The 15,198-nt window shown below is 35.9% G+C and overlaps 1 protein-coding gene across 1 annotated transcript in view; it reads right to left on the minus strand.

Annotated features, from left to right (window-relative positions):
- Positions 1–15,198, minus strand: part of ASH1L (ASH1 like histone lysine methyltransferase) — a 110,022-nt gene that overhangs the window by 88,148 nt on the left and 6,676 nt on the right. Inside the window, 1 exon segment of the mRNA XM_074529492.1 lies at positions 2,941–3,454. Coding sequence (XP_074385593.1) covers positions 2,941–3,348 — 408 coding nt within the window. The 5' untranslated portion in view covers positions 3,349–3,454.

Here is a 15,198-nt window from a genome sequence, read left to right on the forward strand (position 1 = left end):
TGGGAATGTCAGGGAAAGGAAATGGGTATGCCAGGAGAAAGGAAAAGGGAATGCCAGGGGAAAGGAAAAGGTCTGGGTATGGCAAGGGACAGGAAAACGTCTGAGTATGCCAGGGGAAAGGAAGAGGGAATGCCAAGGGACAGGAAAAGATCTGGGTATGGCAGGGAAAAGGAAAAGGTTTGGGAATGCCAGGAGAAAGGAAAAGGTTTGGGAATGTCAGGGGAAAGGAAAAGGTGTGGGTATGGCAGGGGAGAAGGTAAAAGGTCTGGGTATGCTGGGGGAAAGGAAAAAGTCTGGGTATGCCAGGGGAAAGGAAAAGGGAATGCCAGGGGAAAGGAAAAGGTCTGGGTATGCCAGGGGAAAGGGTCTGGGTATGCCAGGGGACAGGAAAGGGTCTGGGTATGCCAGGAAAAAGGAAAATATTTGGGAATGTCAAGGGAGAGGGAAAGGGTCTGGGTAGGCCAGGGGAAAGGAAAAGGGAATGCCAAGGGACAGGAAAAAGGTCTGGGTATGGCAGGGGAGAAGGAAAAAGGTCTGGGTATGCTGGGGGAAAGGAAAAAGTCTGGGTATGCCAGGGGAAAGGAAATGGGTATGCCAGGGGAAAGGAAAAGGTCTGGGTATGGCAGGGGACAGGAGAGGGTCTGGGTATGCCAGAGAATAGGAAAAGTTTTGGGAATGTCAGGGGAGAAGAAAAGGGTCTGGGTATGCCAGGGAACAGGAAGAGGTGTGGGTATGCCAGGGGAAAGGGTCTGGGTATGCCAAGGAACAGGAAAATGGAATGCCAGGGGACAGGAAAAGGTCTGGGTATGCCAAGGAAAAGAGTTTGACTATGCCAGGGGAAAGGGTCTGGGTATGTCAAGGGACAGGAAAAAGGTTTGGGAATGTCAGGGGAAAGGAAATGGGTACGGCAGGAGAAAGGAAAAGATCTGGGTATGGCAGGGGAGAGCAAAAAGGTATGGCAGGGGACAGGAAAAGGGTCTGGGTATGGCAAGGGGAAAGGAAAAGGTTTGGGAATGTCAGGGGAGAGGAAAAGGGTCTGGGTATGGCAAGGGACAGGAAAACGTCTGAGTATGCCAGGGGAAAGGAAGAGGGAATGCCAAGGGACAGGAAAAGATCTGGGTATGCCAGGAGAAAGGAAAAGGTTTGGGAATGCCAGGAGAAAGGAAAAGGTTTGGGAATGTCAGGGGAAAGGAAAAGGGTCTGGGTATGCCAGGGAACAGGAAAAGGGAATGCCAGGGGACAGGAACAGATCTGGGTATGCCAGGAGAAAGGAAAAGGTTTGGGAATGTCAGGGGAAAGGAAAAAGGTTTGGGAATGTCAGGGGAAAGGAAAAAGGTTTGGGAATGTCAGGGGACAGGAAAAAGGTCTGGGTATGGCAGGGGAGAAGGAAAAAGTCTGGGTATGCCAGGGGAAAGGAAATGGGTATGCCAGGGGAAAGGTAAAAGGTCTGGGTATGGCAGGGGAAAGGGTCTGGGTATGGCAGGGGACAGGAAAATGTTTGGGTATGGCAGGGGACAGGAAAGGGTCTGGGTATGCCAAAGAATAGGAAAAGTTTTGGGAATGTCAAGGGAGAAGAAAAGGGTCTGGGTATGCCAGGGAACAGGAAGAGGTGTGGGTATGCCAAGGGAAAGGGTCTGGGTATGCCAAGGAACAGGAAAATGGAATGCCAGGGGACAGGAACAGATCTGGGTATGCCAGGGGACAGGAAAATATTTGGGAATGTCAGGGGAGAGGGAAAGGGTCTGGGTATGCCAAGTGAAAGGGTCTGGGCATATCAGGGGACAGGAAAAGGGAATGCCAGGGGAAAGGAAAAGGTTTGGGTATGGCAGGGGAAAGGAAAAAGGAATGCCAGGGGACAGGAAAAGGTCTGGGTATGCCAAGTGAAAGGGTCTGGGTATGGCAGGGTGCAAGAAAAGGGAATGCCAAGGGACAGGAAAAGGGAATGCCAGGGGACAGGAAAAGGGAATGCCAGGGGACAGGACGAGGTCTGGCATGCCAGGCACACACCACCTCAGCACAAGGTGAGGAATTTCCTCCCCTGGCAGGCTCTGCCAGGCCGGGTGGATGCAGGGAGCCCTGGGAACAGGACACAGCTGGAGAAATGGAAACGCTTCAGCCTTGGGAAGCTCCGGAGCAGGAACAGAAATCCCTGCAAAGGGAGGACTCCGACTTGCAGGGATTCCCTGGATTCCCCTGGCACTACCACAAGGGTATATCTAACCCTAATTACCAAAAATTTTATGTTTATGGGAAAAAAAAGAGCAGGCTGTAAGCAAACCCTTCAAAATTTCAGCATCTATGCAATTATATTTGTAATCCTTGCCATTTATCCTGCTTTCCCTATCTGCTCTGATTACATCATGGAGATCACAAAAACAAATCCTCAAGGCAGGGCTGCTTGCTGCTGTTTGGAAGAGCCCTGGCACATCTCTGCAGCCACTCATTTACACTCAGTTATCACCAGGCTGGTTTTTAATTCATTTGGAAAAGTCTGGGTCACTTTTCAGCCCCTGCCTGAGCAGTGACAGGGGAGACACAGCAAAACAAGTGCTGGGAACAGGTAGGAAAAAATAGAAATTCAAGCACAGCACATCCAGAGCCCCATCCCAAGAGAGACAAGACATCCCAACCTCTCCACTTTGCTCCAGAAAAGAGACTGAAAATCTCCCCAGCACTTTTCAGCAATGAAAAATGGTGAAGGTGGGAATTATGTTTCACTGCTGTTGAAACAACAAACTGGCACGCTGTCAAAGAGCATTTTTTCCTCCTAATGGCCACAAAATCAACCCATTTCTAACTCCAGCCACCTCAGCATCAGAGGTTACACAGAACAGCAGCAGAGATGAGGAAAGCACAAAGTGCTGCAGAGATGAGGAAGCTTTGAAACCCAAGTTAAAATGTCCCATGAGTTGCAAACCACCCCAGAGCCACACCACTCACTTGCTTTGCAGGACAGTGCTCGTTCTTCTCCTCTGTCATCTTCCCACCCTTGGGAGCCCTCCGTGGCTGCTTGATGCTGGTTTTTATGGCAGGCCTGCAGACATAATTCTCCAGGTTCTTGGGAGGCTTCTTTGTCCTCTTGGCTTGCAGGCCAATCTTCAGTTTGAGGTTTCCCTCGGAGAAGTTGGTTTCCTTCACGGAGAATTGCTGCTGCTGCTGCTGCTGCTGGGCATCGCCCTCGCCCTCCCTGCTCTTCCTCCTCCCCTCCTCCTCCTCCTTGCTGCAGCCCTCGAGCTCCGCTTCCCCCGTGCCCACCGAGGTGCCAACGTTTGCCACAGAGGGGCTTTTGCCAGCAAACCCTTCAGAGTCAGCACCCAAGGCTAACATAGCAGTGCTGCGAGGGTCCATCACACAGTGCTCGCCTGCTGGTGGGGTTGGGTTGGTTTTAGGGAGGATTTACAGAGATGGGTTCCTCAGGAGAGCTGGGCCCTGCGGGCACTCGGCATCTTCCACTCTGGGGAGGAAAAAACAGAGCATCAACTTGGGTATTCCAGCAGAAATTAAATTAATGTGAAATAAAAACAACAGAGAAATAGAAAATCAATGCAGAATTATTATTATTATTATGATCATCATCATTATCATCATCATTATCATCATTATCATTACCAATGCAGAACTATATTATTATTATTATCATTATTAATATTATTATTATTTTATAATAATTTTATATATAATTTTTATATATAATTTTATATTATAATTTGATAATAATTTTTATAATTGGTTTTATATTATTATTATTATTAAAAATAATAATAATAATAATAATATAAAACCAATATATAATATATAAAACCAATATATAATAATCTATAAAACCAATATATATATAATATAAAACAAATATATATAATATAAACAAATATTTTAAATAATATATATAAAACAAATATATAATATATAAAACCAATATATAAATAATATATATAATACCAATATATAAATAAAATATAAAACCAATATATATAATATAAAACAAATATATATATAAACAAATATTTTAAATGATATATATAAGACAAATATATAATATATAAAACCAATATATAAATAATATATATAATACTAATATATAAATAAAATATAAAGCCAATATATAATAACATATAAAACCAATATATAAATAATATATATAAAACTAATGTATAAATAAAATATAAAACCAATATATATACCCAAATTTATATATATATATATCCAATATATAATAATATATAAACCCTATATATATATATATATATATATCTCCAATATATAATAATATATTAACCCAATATATATATACCAAAAATTATGTATTGGTTTTATAATAGATAAAACCAATACATAATATATAAAACCAATATATAAATAATATATATAAAATCAATGTATAATAATATATAAAACTAATATATAAATAATATATAAAACTAATTTATAAATAAAATATAAAACCAATATATAATAACATATAAAACCAATCTATAATATATAAACCAAATATATATAATATATAAAACCAATATAAAAATAATAAATATAAAACCAATATATAATATATATATAATCAATATATAATAATATATATTGGTTTTATATATGATATGTATTTGGTTTTATATAAATAATAATATATAAACAAATGTATAATAATATATAATCAATATAGAAATAATAAGACATATAACCAATATATAAATAATAGATATAAACCCAATAGATATAATAATATACACAACCAATATTAAGATAACACATAAGACCAATAAATAAATAATAATATCTTAACCTATATATAATATATAACCCCTATATATAAATAATAATATATAAAGCCTATAAATAATATATAAAACCAATGTATAAATACTAATATATAAACCCTATATATAATATATGAAACCAATATATAAATAATATCTAACCCAAATATATAAATAATAAAATAGAAACCCTTCATATGATATATAGAGCCAAAATATAAATATCTACCCCAAATATATAAATAATAATATAGAAAGCCTATATATAATATATAAAACCAAAATATAAATAATATCTAACCCAAATATATAAATAATAATATAGAAAGCCTATATATACTATATAAAACCAATATATAAATAACATCTATCCCAAATATATAAATAATATAGAAACCCTTCATATGATATATAAAACCAAAATATAAATAATATCTATCCCAAATATATAATAATATAGAAACCTACATATAATATATAAAACCAATATATAAATAATATCTACCCCAAATATATAAATAATAATATATAAAGCCTGTATATAATATATAAAACCAATGTATAAATAATAATATATAAACACTATATATAATACATTAAAGTAATATATAAATAATATCTACCCCAATATATAAATAATAATATATAAACCCTTCATATGATATATAAAACCAAAATATAAATAATATCTAACCCAAATATATAAATAATAATATATAAAGCCTATATATAATATATAAAACCTATGTATAAATAATAATATATAAACCCTATATATAATATATAAAACCAATATATAAATAATATCTACCCCAAATATATAAATAATAATATATAAACCCTATATATAATATATAAAACCAATGTATAAATAATAATATATAAACCCTATATACACTATATAAAACCAATATATAAATAGTATATAAACCCTATATATAATATATAAAACCAATATATAAAGCCTATATATAACACATAAAACCAATATATAAATAATATCTAACCCAAATATATAAATAATAATATATAAACCCTATATATAATATATAAAACCAATATATAAATAATATATAAAGCCTATATATAACACATAAAACCAATATATAAATAATATATAAAGCCTATATATAACACATAAAACCAATATATAAATAATCATATATAAACCCAAACAATGGCACTTCAGCCAAGCACAGCAGCTGATGTTCCACAGCACCAACACCTCCATTCACCTCCTTCAAAACCACAATTTATCTGTCAAACTCTTTTAAATATAAATTATTATAATTTCCAAATTATCCACGTGCCATTTCCAATGATGGCTACAGATTTTAATGTCGACCATCAAATTAATTTATTTTTTTATTTATAACCAGAGCCAGGTTAGCCCTTGCAGGTTGTGGATTCACTGGGAGAGCTGCAGGCAAATGGAAGCCATGGCAAATCCCAGCAATATTCTGGATTTCATTCTCTGAGGAACAGAATTCATTCATGAATGATCTGCAGGAAAATAATTTCATTTTTTTTCCACCAGGAAAGCGGAGCCTGAGCCAGTGGGCATCAGTTCACAAACACAGCTCATCCCCACAGGTTGTGCTTGCTGGGGCAGGGCAGGAGGGAAGGCCACACTTCCACCAGCACAGAAAATTCATTTATTTGGCAGAAAATAATAGAGGGAATCATCTTAATTACAGCAAATTAAAATCAGCTCTAAGGGTGTGAGGGTGCCCAGACCCTGAGCTTCCCTCCCTGCCACAGAACAAACCAAACCTGTAATAATAATATTAGCAAACCTGTGCTCCTTGGCATTTTAGCATGTAGACAAAAATCAAAAATTCCAAAATCCCAGAAGTGTTTGGGCTTTGAAGATCATCTCATCCCATCCCTGCCACCTTCCACTACCCCAGCGTGCCCAACCTGGCCTGGATGGGGCACCCTGTGCCAGGGTGCAAAGCAATTCCCCCATCCTGTCCCCAAACCTTTCTAAATTCTCTCTCCATTTTTCTTGCAGGCTCCCTTAAGGCACTGAAAAATTATTTGTTATGAGGATGCCCAGACCCTTGTGCAGAACGGACCCTGAGCCCTCCCTGCCACAGAACAAACCAAATTAATAATATTAATATTATAATATTAATAATATTATTAAACCTGTGCTCCTTGGCATTTTACCATGCAGATAAAAATACCAAAATCTCAAAATCCCAGAACTGTTTGGGCTTTGAAGATCATCTCATCCCATCCCTGCCACCTTCCACTACCCCAAATTGCTCCAAGCCCTGTCCTGGATGGGGGACCACAAAACAATTCCCCCATCCTGTCCCCAAACTTTTCTAAATTCTCTCTCCATTTTTCTTACAGGCTTCCTTAGGGTCAGTAAGAAAGATGGAGAGAGAATCTTTCTTACAGGCCTTAAGGGAGCCTGAAAAATTATTTGTTATGAGGATGCCCAGACCCTCAAGAAGAACTGACTCTGAGCCCTCCCTGCCACAGAACAAACCAAATTAATAATACTAATATTATAATATTAATATTATTAAACCTGTGCCCCTTGGCATTTTAGCATGTAGACAAAAATCCCAAAAAATCCAAAATCCCAGAAGTGTTTGGGCTTTGAAGATCATCTCATCCCATCCCTGCCACCTTCCACTAGCCCAGCCTGGAACCCTCCCAAGGATGGGCACCCTGTGCCAGGGTCTCAGCACAAAACAATTCCTCCCATCCTGGCCCCAAACTTTTCCAAATTCTCTCTCCATTTTTCTTACAGGCTCCCTTAAGGCACTGAAAAATTATTTGTTATGAGGATGCCCAGACCCTTGTGCAGAACTGACCCTGAGCCCTCCCTGCCACAGAACAAACCAAATTAATAATATTAATATTATAATATTAATAATATTATTAAACCTGTGCCCCTTGGCATTTTAGCATGCAGATAAAAATCCCAAAAATTCCAAAATCCCAGAAGTGTTTGGGCTTTGAAGATCATCTCACCCCATCCCTGCCACCTTCCACTACCCCAAATTGCTCCAAGCCCTGTCCTGGATGGGAGACCACAAAGCAATTCCTGCCATCCTGTCCCAAACCTTTCCAAATTCTCTCTCCATTTTTCTTGCAGGCTTCCTTAAGGTCAGTAAGAAAGATGGAGGGAGAATCTTTCTTACAGGCCTTAAGGGAGCCTGAAAAATTATTTGTTATGAGGATGCCCAGACCCTTGTGCAGAACTGACCCTGAGCCCTCCCTGCCACAGAACAAACCAAATTAATAATACTAATATTATAATATTAATAATATTATTAAACCTGTGCCCCTTGGCATTTTAGCATGCAGATAAAAATCCCAAAAAATCCAAAATCCCAAAAGTGTTTGGGCTTTGAAGATCATCCCATCCCATCCCTGCCACCTTCCACTACCCCAAATTGCTCCAAGCCCTGTCCTGGATGGGGGACCACAAAGCAATTCCTCCCATCCTGTCCCCAAACCTTTCCAAATTCTCTCTCCATTTTTCTTGCAGGCTTCCTTAAGGTCAGTAAGAAAGATGGAGAGAGATTCTTTCTTACAGGCCTTAAGGGAGCCTGAAAAATTATTTGTTGTGAGGGCATTCTAAGGAGAAAATGTTTAAATGTCTTCAACACTTAAATACCTTTATTACTTTTGAATTAAAATGGATCAGCAACAGGTGTGAAAACCCCTCAAGTGCATCACAGGCACCAAACCAGCCTGAACCTTCTGTCCTCACCTTCCCTACAGTCAGGAAATCATTGATTAAGTGATTAATTGTGAGCAATGGCATGGGAAGGTGACATGAGCTCAAAATGAGAACCAAGATTTGTGGGGACACAGAAATGCAGCCAGTCCCAAAGCCAGGCTGAGTCCTGAGAGAAAATAAACTGATTTCCGTGTTTTAAATATACTTATTTATATAAATAAACTTATTTCTGTATTATTTCCGTGTGCTCTGTGCACATTTTGTAGCTGCAGCTCTGCATTTCCAACTCCACACATCCTCAGCAAGCAAACCTGCAATTATTACTCATAAGAGCAGAGGTAATTAGATCAAATCTCCATTTTACAAGGAGCAAAAAAAGGGCAGAGCAGTGTGACACGGCCACAAAGTGACTCAGTGCAATGTCAGTCCATGGCACTAAAAATGGGATTTTTCATCCACATCAATGTGCAAGGAAAAGTGGCCAGCAGGTAAATAACCCTGAGCTAAAGCCTGAATTGGTTTTATTCAAGTCCAAGAAAAAGAAAAGGAGCCCCACAAGCCATCAAATCTGGGCTCACACAACTCTTTCCTCCTCTGGTGACTGCAGTGTCAATAATCCAAATTTCCTCACAAATAAATTAATTAATCTGTGCTCACACAACTCTTTCCTCCTCTAGGGACTGCAGTGCCAATAATCCAGACATTTCCTTACAAATAAATTAATTAATCTGTGCTCACACAACTCTTTCCTCCTCTAGGGACTGCAGTGCCAATAATCCAAATTTCCTCACAAATTAATTAATTAATCTGTGCTCACACAACTCTTTCCTCCTCTGGTGCACAGCAGTGCCAATAATCCAGGCATTTCCTCACAAATAAATTAATTAATCTGTGCCCACACAACTCTTTAATAATTATTTTATTATTATAATATTAACTACAGTATATGATATTATTTAATCTGGCAGCATGGATGGGTGATAATTCAGAACAAGACTTGGAATAGAAGTGTTATAATCAGAAGCTAACTATTTCTTAATTACAATATATTACAGTGTTTTAATCTGACAGCTACAATATATTATATGATTTAATCTGACACTTTTATTATTTATTATTATTATTTAATCTGACACAATATTATAATTATTATAAATAAATTAAATATTATAATTATTATAAATAAATTAATATTATAATTATTACTCTGATTATAATTATATTCCAAGTCTTCTTCTGAGTTATCCCTCATCCATGGTGTCAGATTAAATAATATAATATACTGTAGTTACGAAATAGTTAATTTATAACATTTATATTCCAAGTTTTGCTCTGAATTATCCCTCATCCAAAGTGTCAGATTAAATCATATAATATATTGTAGCTAAGAAATAGTTAATTTATGATTATAACATTTATATTCCAAGTCTTGTTTTGACTTATCCCCCATGGTGGTGTCAGATTAAACCATTATAATATATTGTGGCTAAGAAATAGTTAATTTCTGATAATATTTATAACACTTCTATTCCAAGTCTTGTTCTGAATTATCCCTCATGGTGCTGTCAGATTAAAACACTATAATATATTGTAATTAAGAAATAGTTAACTTCTGATTATAACACTTCTATTCCAAGTCTTGTTCTGAATTATCCCTCATCCATTACGTCAGATTAAATAATATAATATACTGTAGTTAAGAAATAGTTAATTTCTGATTATAACATTTATATTCCAAGTCTTCACCTGAGTTATCCCTCATCCATGGTTTGTCAGATTAAATAACAGAATATACTGTAGTTAAGAAATAGTTAAATCATAACATTTATATTCCAAGTTTTGCTCTGAATTATCCCTCATCCAAAGTGTCAGATTAAATCATATAATATATTGTAGCTAAGAAACAGTTAATTTCTGATTATAATTATAATCCAAGTCTTGCTCTGAATTATCACCCATCCATGCTGTCAGATTAAACCACTATAATATACTGTAGCTAAGAAATAGTTAACTTCTGATTATAATAATATTCCAAGTCTTGTTCTGAATTATCACCCATCCATGCTGTCAGATTAAATAATATAATATACTGTAGTTAAGAAATAGTTAATTTCTGATTATAATTCCATTCCAAGTCTTGTTCTGAGTTATCCCTCATCCATGGAGTCAGATTAAACCATTATAATAAATTGTGGTTAAGAAATAGTTAATTTCTAATTATAATTATAATCCAAGTCTTGCTCTGAATTATCACCTATCCATTGTGCCAGATTAAACCACTATAATATATTGTAGCTATGAAATAGTTATTTTCTGATTATATTTATAAAACTTTTATTCCAAGTCTTGTTCTGAGTTATCCTTCATGGTGGTGTCAGATTAAATAATATAATATATTGTAGTTAAGAAATAGTTAATTTCTGATTATAACACTTCTATTCCAAGTCCTGTTCTGAGTTATCCCTCATCCATGGTGTCAGATTAAATAACAGAATATATTGTAGCTAAGAAATAGTTAATTTATAACTTTTATATTCCAAGTTTTGCACTGAATTATCCCTCATCCAAAGTGTCAGATGAAATCATATAATATATTGTAGCTAAGAAATAGTTAATTTATGATTATAATTCCATTCCAAGTCTTGTTCTGAGTTATCCCTCATCCATGGAGTCAGATTAAATCATTATAATACACTGTAGTTAAGAAATAGTTAATTTCTGATTATAATTATATTCCAAGTCTTGTTCTGAACTATCCTCCATCCAAAGTGTCATTCCTCTGCTGCTTTTCCTGATGAAATCTCATTGTCAAGGCATATTTGGAAGGTGAAAATTTTTCTTTTGGATTTTTTCATTGCTTCAGCTCCCAGGGACATGAAAACCAACTGAGTGTTAGAAATCCCAAATATTGCTGCTGACTCTCAGAATATTGCTGCTGACTCTGGGGCCTCTCAAATTCCTTGTCTGCTTTGCTTTGCTAAAAATACAAATCACACTCAGAAAAGAGAAATAAAAAGTAGAATAAATTATTTTAAATTATTTCTTTACATCACAATCCCTGAAAAGGGGAAACAGGAGCTCAAGGCACCTGCACAAGCATCCTGAAAATGTTTAGAAATGGAAATATTTATCAGGAATAAAGTTCCTGTCCCCTCTCAAATTCCTTGTCCTCTTGTTTTGGACAAAACCATACTCAGAAAAGAGAAATAAAAAGTGGAATAAACTTTTAAATTATTTCTCTATATCACAATCCCTGAACAGGGGAAACAGGAGCTCAAGGCACCTGCACAAGCATCCTGAAAATTTTAGAAATTAAAATATTTCTCAGGAATAAATTTCCTGTCCCATCCCAAATTCCTTCTCTTCTTTTCCTTGCTAAAAAAGACAAAACCACACTAAAAAACTTGAATAATTAAAGTATTTCTCTACAATCTCTGAAAGGGGGAAACAGGAGCTCAAGGCACCTGCACAACCATCCTGAAAATGTTTAGAAATGGAAATATTTCTCAGGAATAAATTTCCTGTCCCCTCTCAGATTCCTTGTCTTCTTTTCTTGGACAAAGAAGACAAACTACACTCAGAAAAGAGAAATAAAAAGTAGAATAAATCCTTAAAATATTTATCTGTATCACAATCCCTGAACAGGGGAAACAGGAGCTCAAGGCACCTGCACAAGCATCTTTAAAATGTTTAGAAATAGAAATATTTCTCAGGAATAAAGTTCCTGTCCCATCCCAAATTCCTTGTCCCCTTGTTTTGGATAAAGAAGACAAAACCACACTCAGAAAAGAGAAATAAAAAGTGAAATAATGTATATATCTACATCACAATCCCTGAATAGGAGAAACAGGAGCTCAAAGCCCTTGGATCACCTGCACAAGCATCCTCAAAAAGTTTAGAAATAAAAACATTTCTCAGGAATAAAGTTCCTGTCCCATCCCAAATTCCTTGTCCTCTTGTTTTGGATAAAGAAGACAAAACCACACTCAAAAACAAGAAATAAAATATGGAATAAATCCTTAAAATATTTCTCTATATCACAATTCCTGAAAAGGGGAAACAGGAGCTCAAGGCACCTGCACAAGCATCCTTCAAATTTTAGAAATGGAAATATTTATCAGGAATAAAGTTCCTCTCCCCTCTCAAATTCCTGCTTTTCCTTGTTAAAGAAGACAGAACCACACTCAGAAAAGAGAAATAAAAAGTGGAATAAACTTGTAAATTATTTCTCTATATCACAATCCCTTAAAAGGGGATACTGGAGCTCAAGGCACCTGCACAAGCATCTTTAAAATGTTTAGAAATGAAAATATTTCTCAGGAATAAAGTTCCTGTCCCCTCTTAAATTCCTCCTCTTCTTTTCCTTGCTAAAGAAGACAAAACCACACTCAAAAAAAGAGAAATAAAAAGTGAAATAATGTATATATCTACATCACAATCCCTGAATAGGAGAAACAGGAGCTCAAGGCACCTGCACAAGCAACTTTAAAATGTTTAGAAATGGAAATATTTCTCAGGAATAAAGTTTCCTCTCCCCTCTCAAATTCCTGCTTTTCCTTGTTAAAGAAGACAAACCACACTCAAAAACAAGAAATAAAATATGGAATAAATCCTTAAAATATTTCTCTATATCACAATCCCTGAAAAAGGGATACTGGAGCTCAAGGCACCTGCACAAGCATCCTGAAAATGTTTAGAAATGGAAACATTTCTCAGGAATAAAGTTCCTGTCCCATCCCAAATTCCTTGTCTGCTTTTCCTTGCTAAAGAAGACAAACCACACTCAAAAACTTGAATAATTAAAGTATTTCTCTACAATCTCTGAACAGGGGAAACAGCAGCTCAAGGCACCTGCACAAGCATCCTGAAAATGTCTGGAAATAAAAACATTTCTTAGGAATAAAGTTCCTGTCCCCTCTCTAATTCCTTGTCTTCTTTTCTTTGCTAAAGAAGACAAAACCACACTCAGAAAAGAGAAATAAAAAGTAGAATAAACCCTTAAAATATTTCTCTATATCACAATCCCTGAACAGGAGAAACAGGAGCTCAAGGCACCTGCACAAGCATCTTTAAAATGTTTAGAAATGGAAATATTTATCAGAAATAAAGTTCCTGTCCTCTCTTAAATTCCTTGTCTTCTTTTCCTTGCTAAAGAAGACAAAACCACACTAAAAAACTTGAATAATTAAAGTATTTCTCTACAATCTCTGAAAAGGGGAAACAGGAGCTCAAGGCACCTGCACAAGCATCCTGAAAAAGTTTAGAAATGAAAACTTTTCTTAGGAATAAAGTTCCTCTCCCCTCTTAAATTCCTTCTCTTCTTTTCTTTGCTAAAGAAGACAAAACCACACTCAAAAAAAGAGAAATAAAAAGTGAAATAATGTATATATCTACATCACAGTCCCTGAATAGGAGAAACAGGAGCTCAAAGCCCTTGGATCACCTGCACAAGAATCCTCAAAAAGTTTAGAATGGAGATATTTCACAGGAATAAAGTTTCTGTCCCCTCTTAAATTCCTTCCCTTCTTTTCCTTGCTAAAGAAGACAAAACCACACTCAAAAAAGAGAAATAAAAAGTAGAATAAACCCTTAAAATATTTCTCTATATCACAATTCCTGAACAGGGGAAACAGGAGCTCAAGGCACCTGCAGAAGCATCCTGAAAATTTTAGAAATGAAAATATTTCTCAGGAATAAAGTTCCCTCTCCCCTCTTAAATTCCTTCTCTTCTTTTCTTTGCTAAGGAAGACAAAACCACACTAAAAAACTTGAATAATTAAAGTATTTCTCTACAATCTCTGAAAAGGGGAAACAGGAGCTCAAGGCACCTGCACAAGAATCCTTCAAATTTTAGAAATGAAAATATTTCTCAGGAATAAAGTTCCTGTCCCATCCCAAATTCCTTCTCTTCTTTTCTTTGCTAAAGAAGACAAACCACACTCAAAAAAAGAGAAATAAAAAGTGAAATAATGTATATATCTACATCACAATCCCTGAATAGGAGAAACAGGAGCTCAAATCCCTTGGATCACCTGCACAAGCACCCTCAAAAAGTTTAGAAATGAAAATATTTCTCAGGAATAAAGTTCCTGTCCCATCCCAAATTCCTTGTCTGCTTTTCCTTGCTAAAGAAGACAAAACCACACTAAAAAACTTGAATAATTAAAGTATTTCTCTACAATCTCTGAACAGGGGAAACAGGAGCTCAAGGCACCTGCACAAGCATCCTGAAATGTTTAGAAATGGAAATATTTCTCAGGAATAAAGTTCCTGTCCCCTCTCAAATTCCTTCTCTTCTTTTCTTTGCTAAAGAAGACAAAACCACACTCAAAAAAAGAGAAATAAAAAGTGAAATAATGTATATATCTACATCACAATCCCTGAATAGGAGAAACAGGAGCTCAAGGCACCTGCACAAGAATCCTTAAAATGTTTAGAAATAAAAACATTTCTTAGAAATAAAGTTCCTGTCCCCTCTCAGATTCCTTGTCTTCTTTTCTTTGCTAAAGAAGACAAACCACACCAAAAAAGAAATAAAAAGTGGAATAAACTTTTAAATTATTTCTCTATATCACAATCCCTTAAAAGGGGAAACAGGAGCTCAAGGCACCTGCACAAGCATCCTGAAAATGTTTAGAAATGGAAATATTTCTCAGGAATAAAGTTCCTGTCCCCTCCCAAATTCCATCTCTTCTTTTCCTTGCTAAGGAAGACAAAACCACACTCAGAAAAGTGAAATAA

Source organism: Zonotrichia albicollis, chromosome 30 (genome assembly GCF_047830755.1).
Source record: "Zonotrichia albicollis isolate bZonAlb1 chromosome 30, bZonAlb1.hap1, whole genome shotgun sequence".
NCBI lineage: Eukaryota > Metazoa > Chordata > Aves > Passeriformes > Passerellidae > Zonotrichia > Zonotrichia albicollis.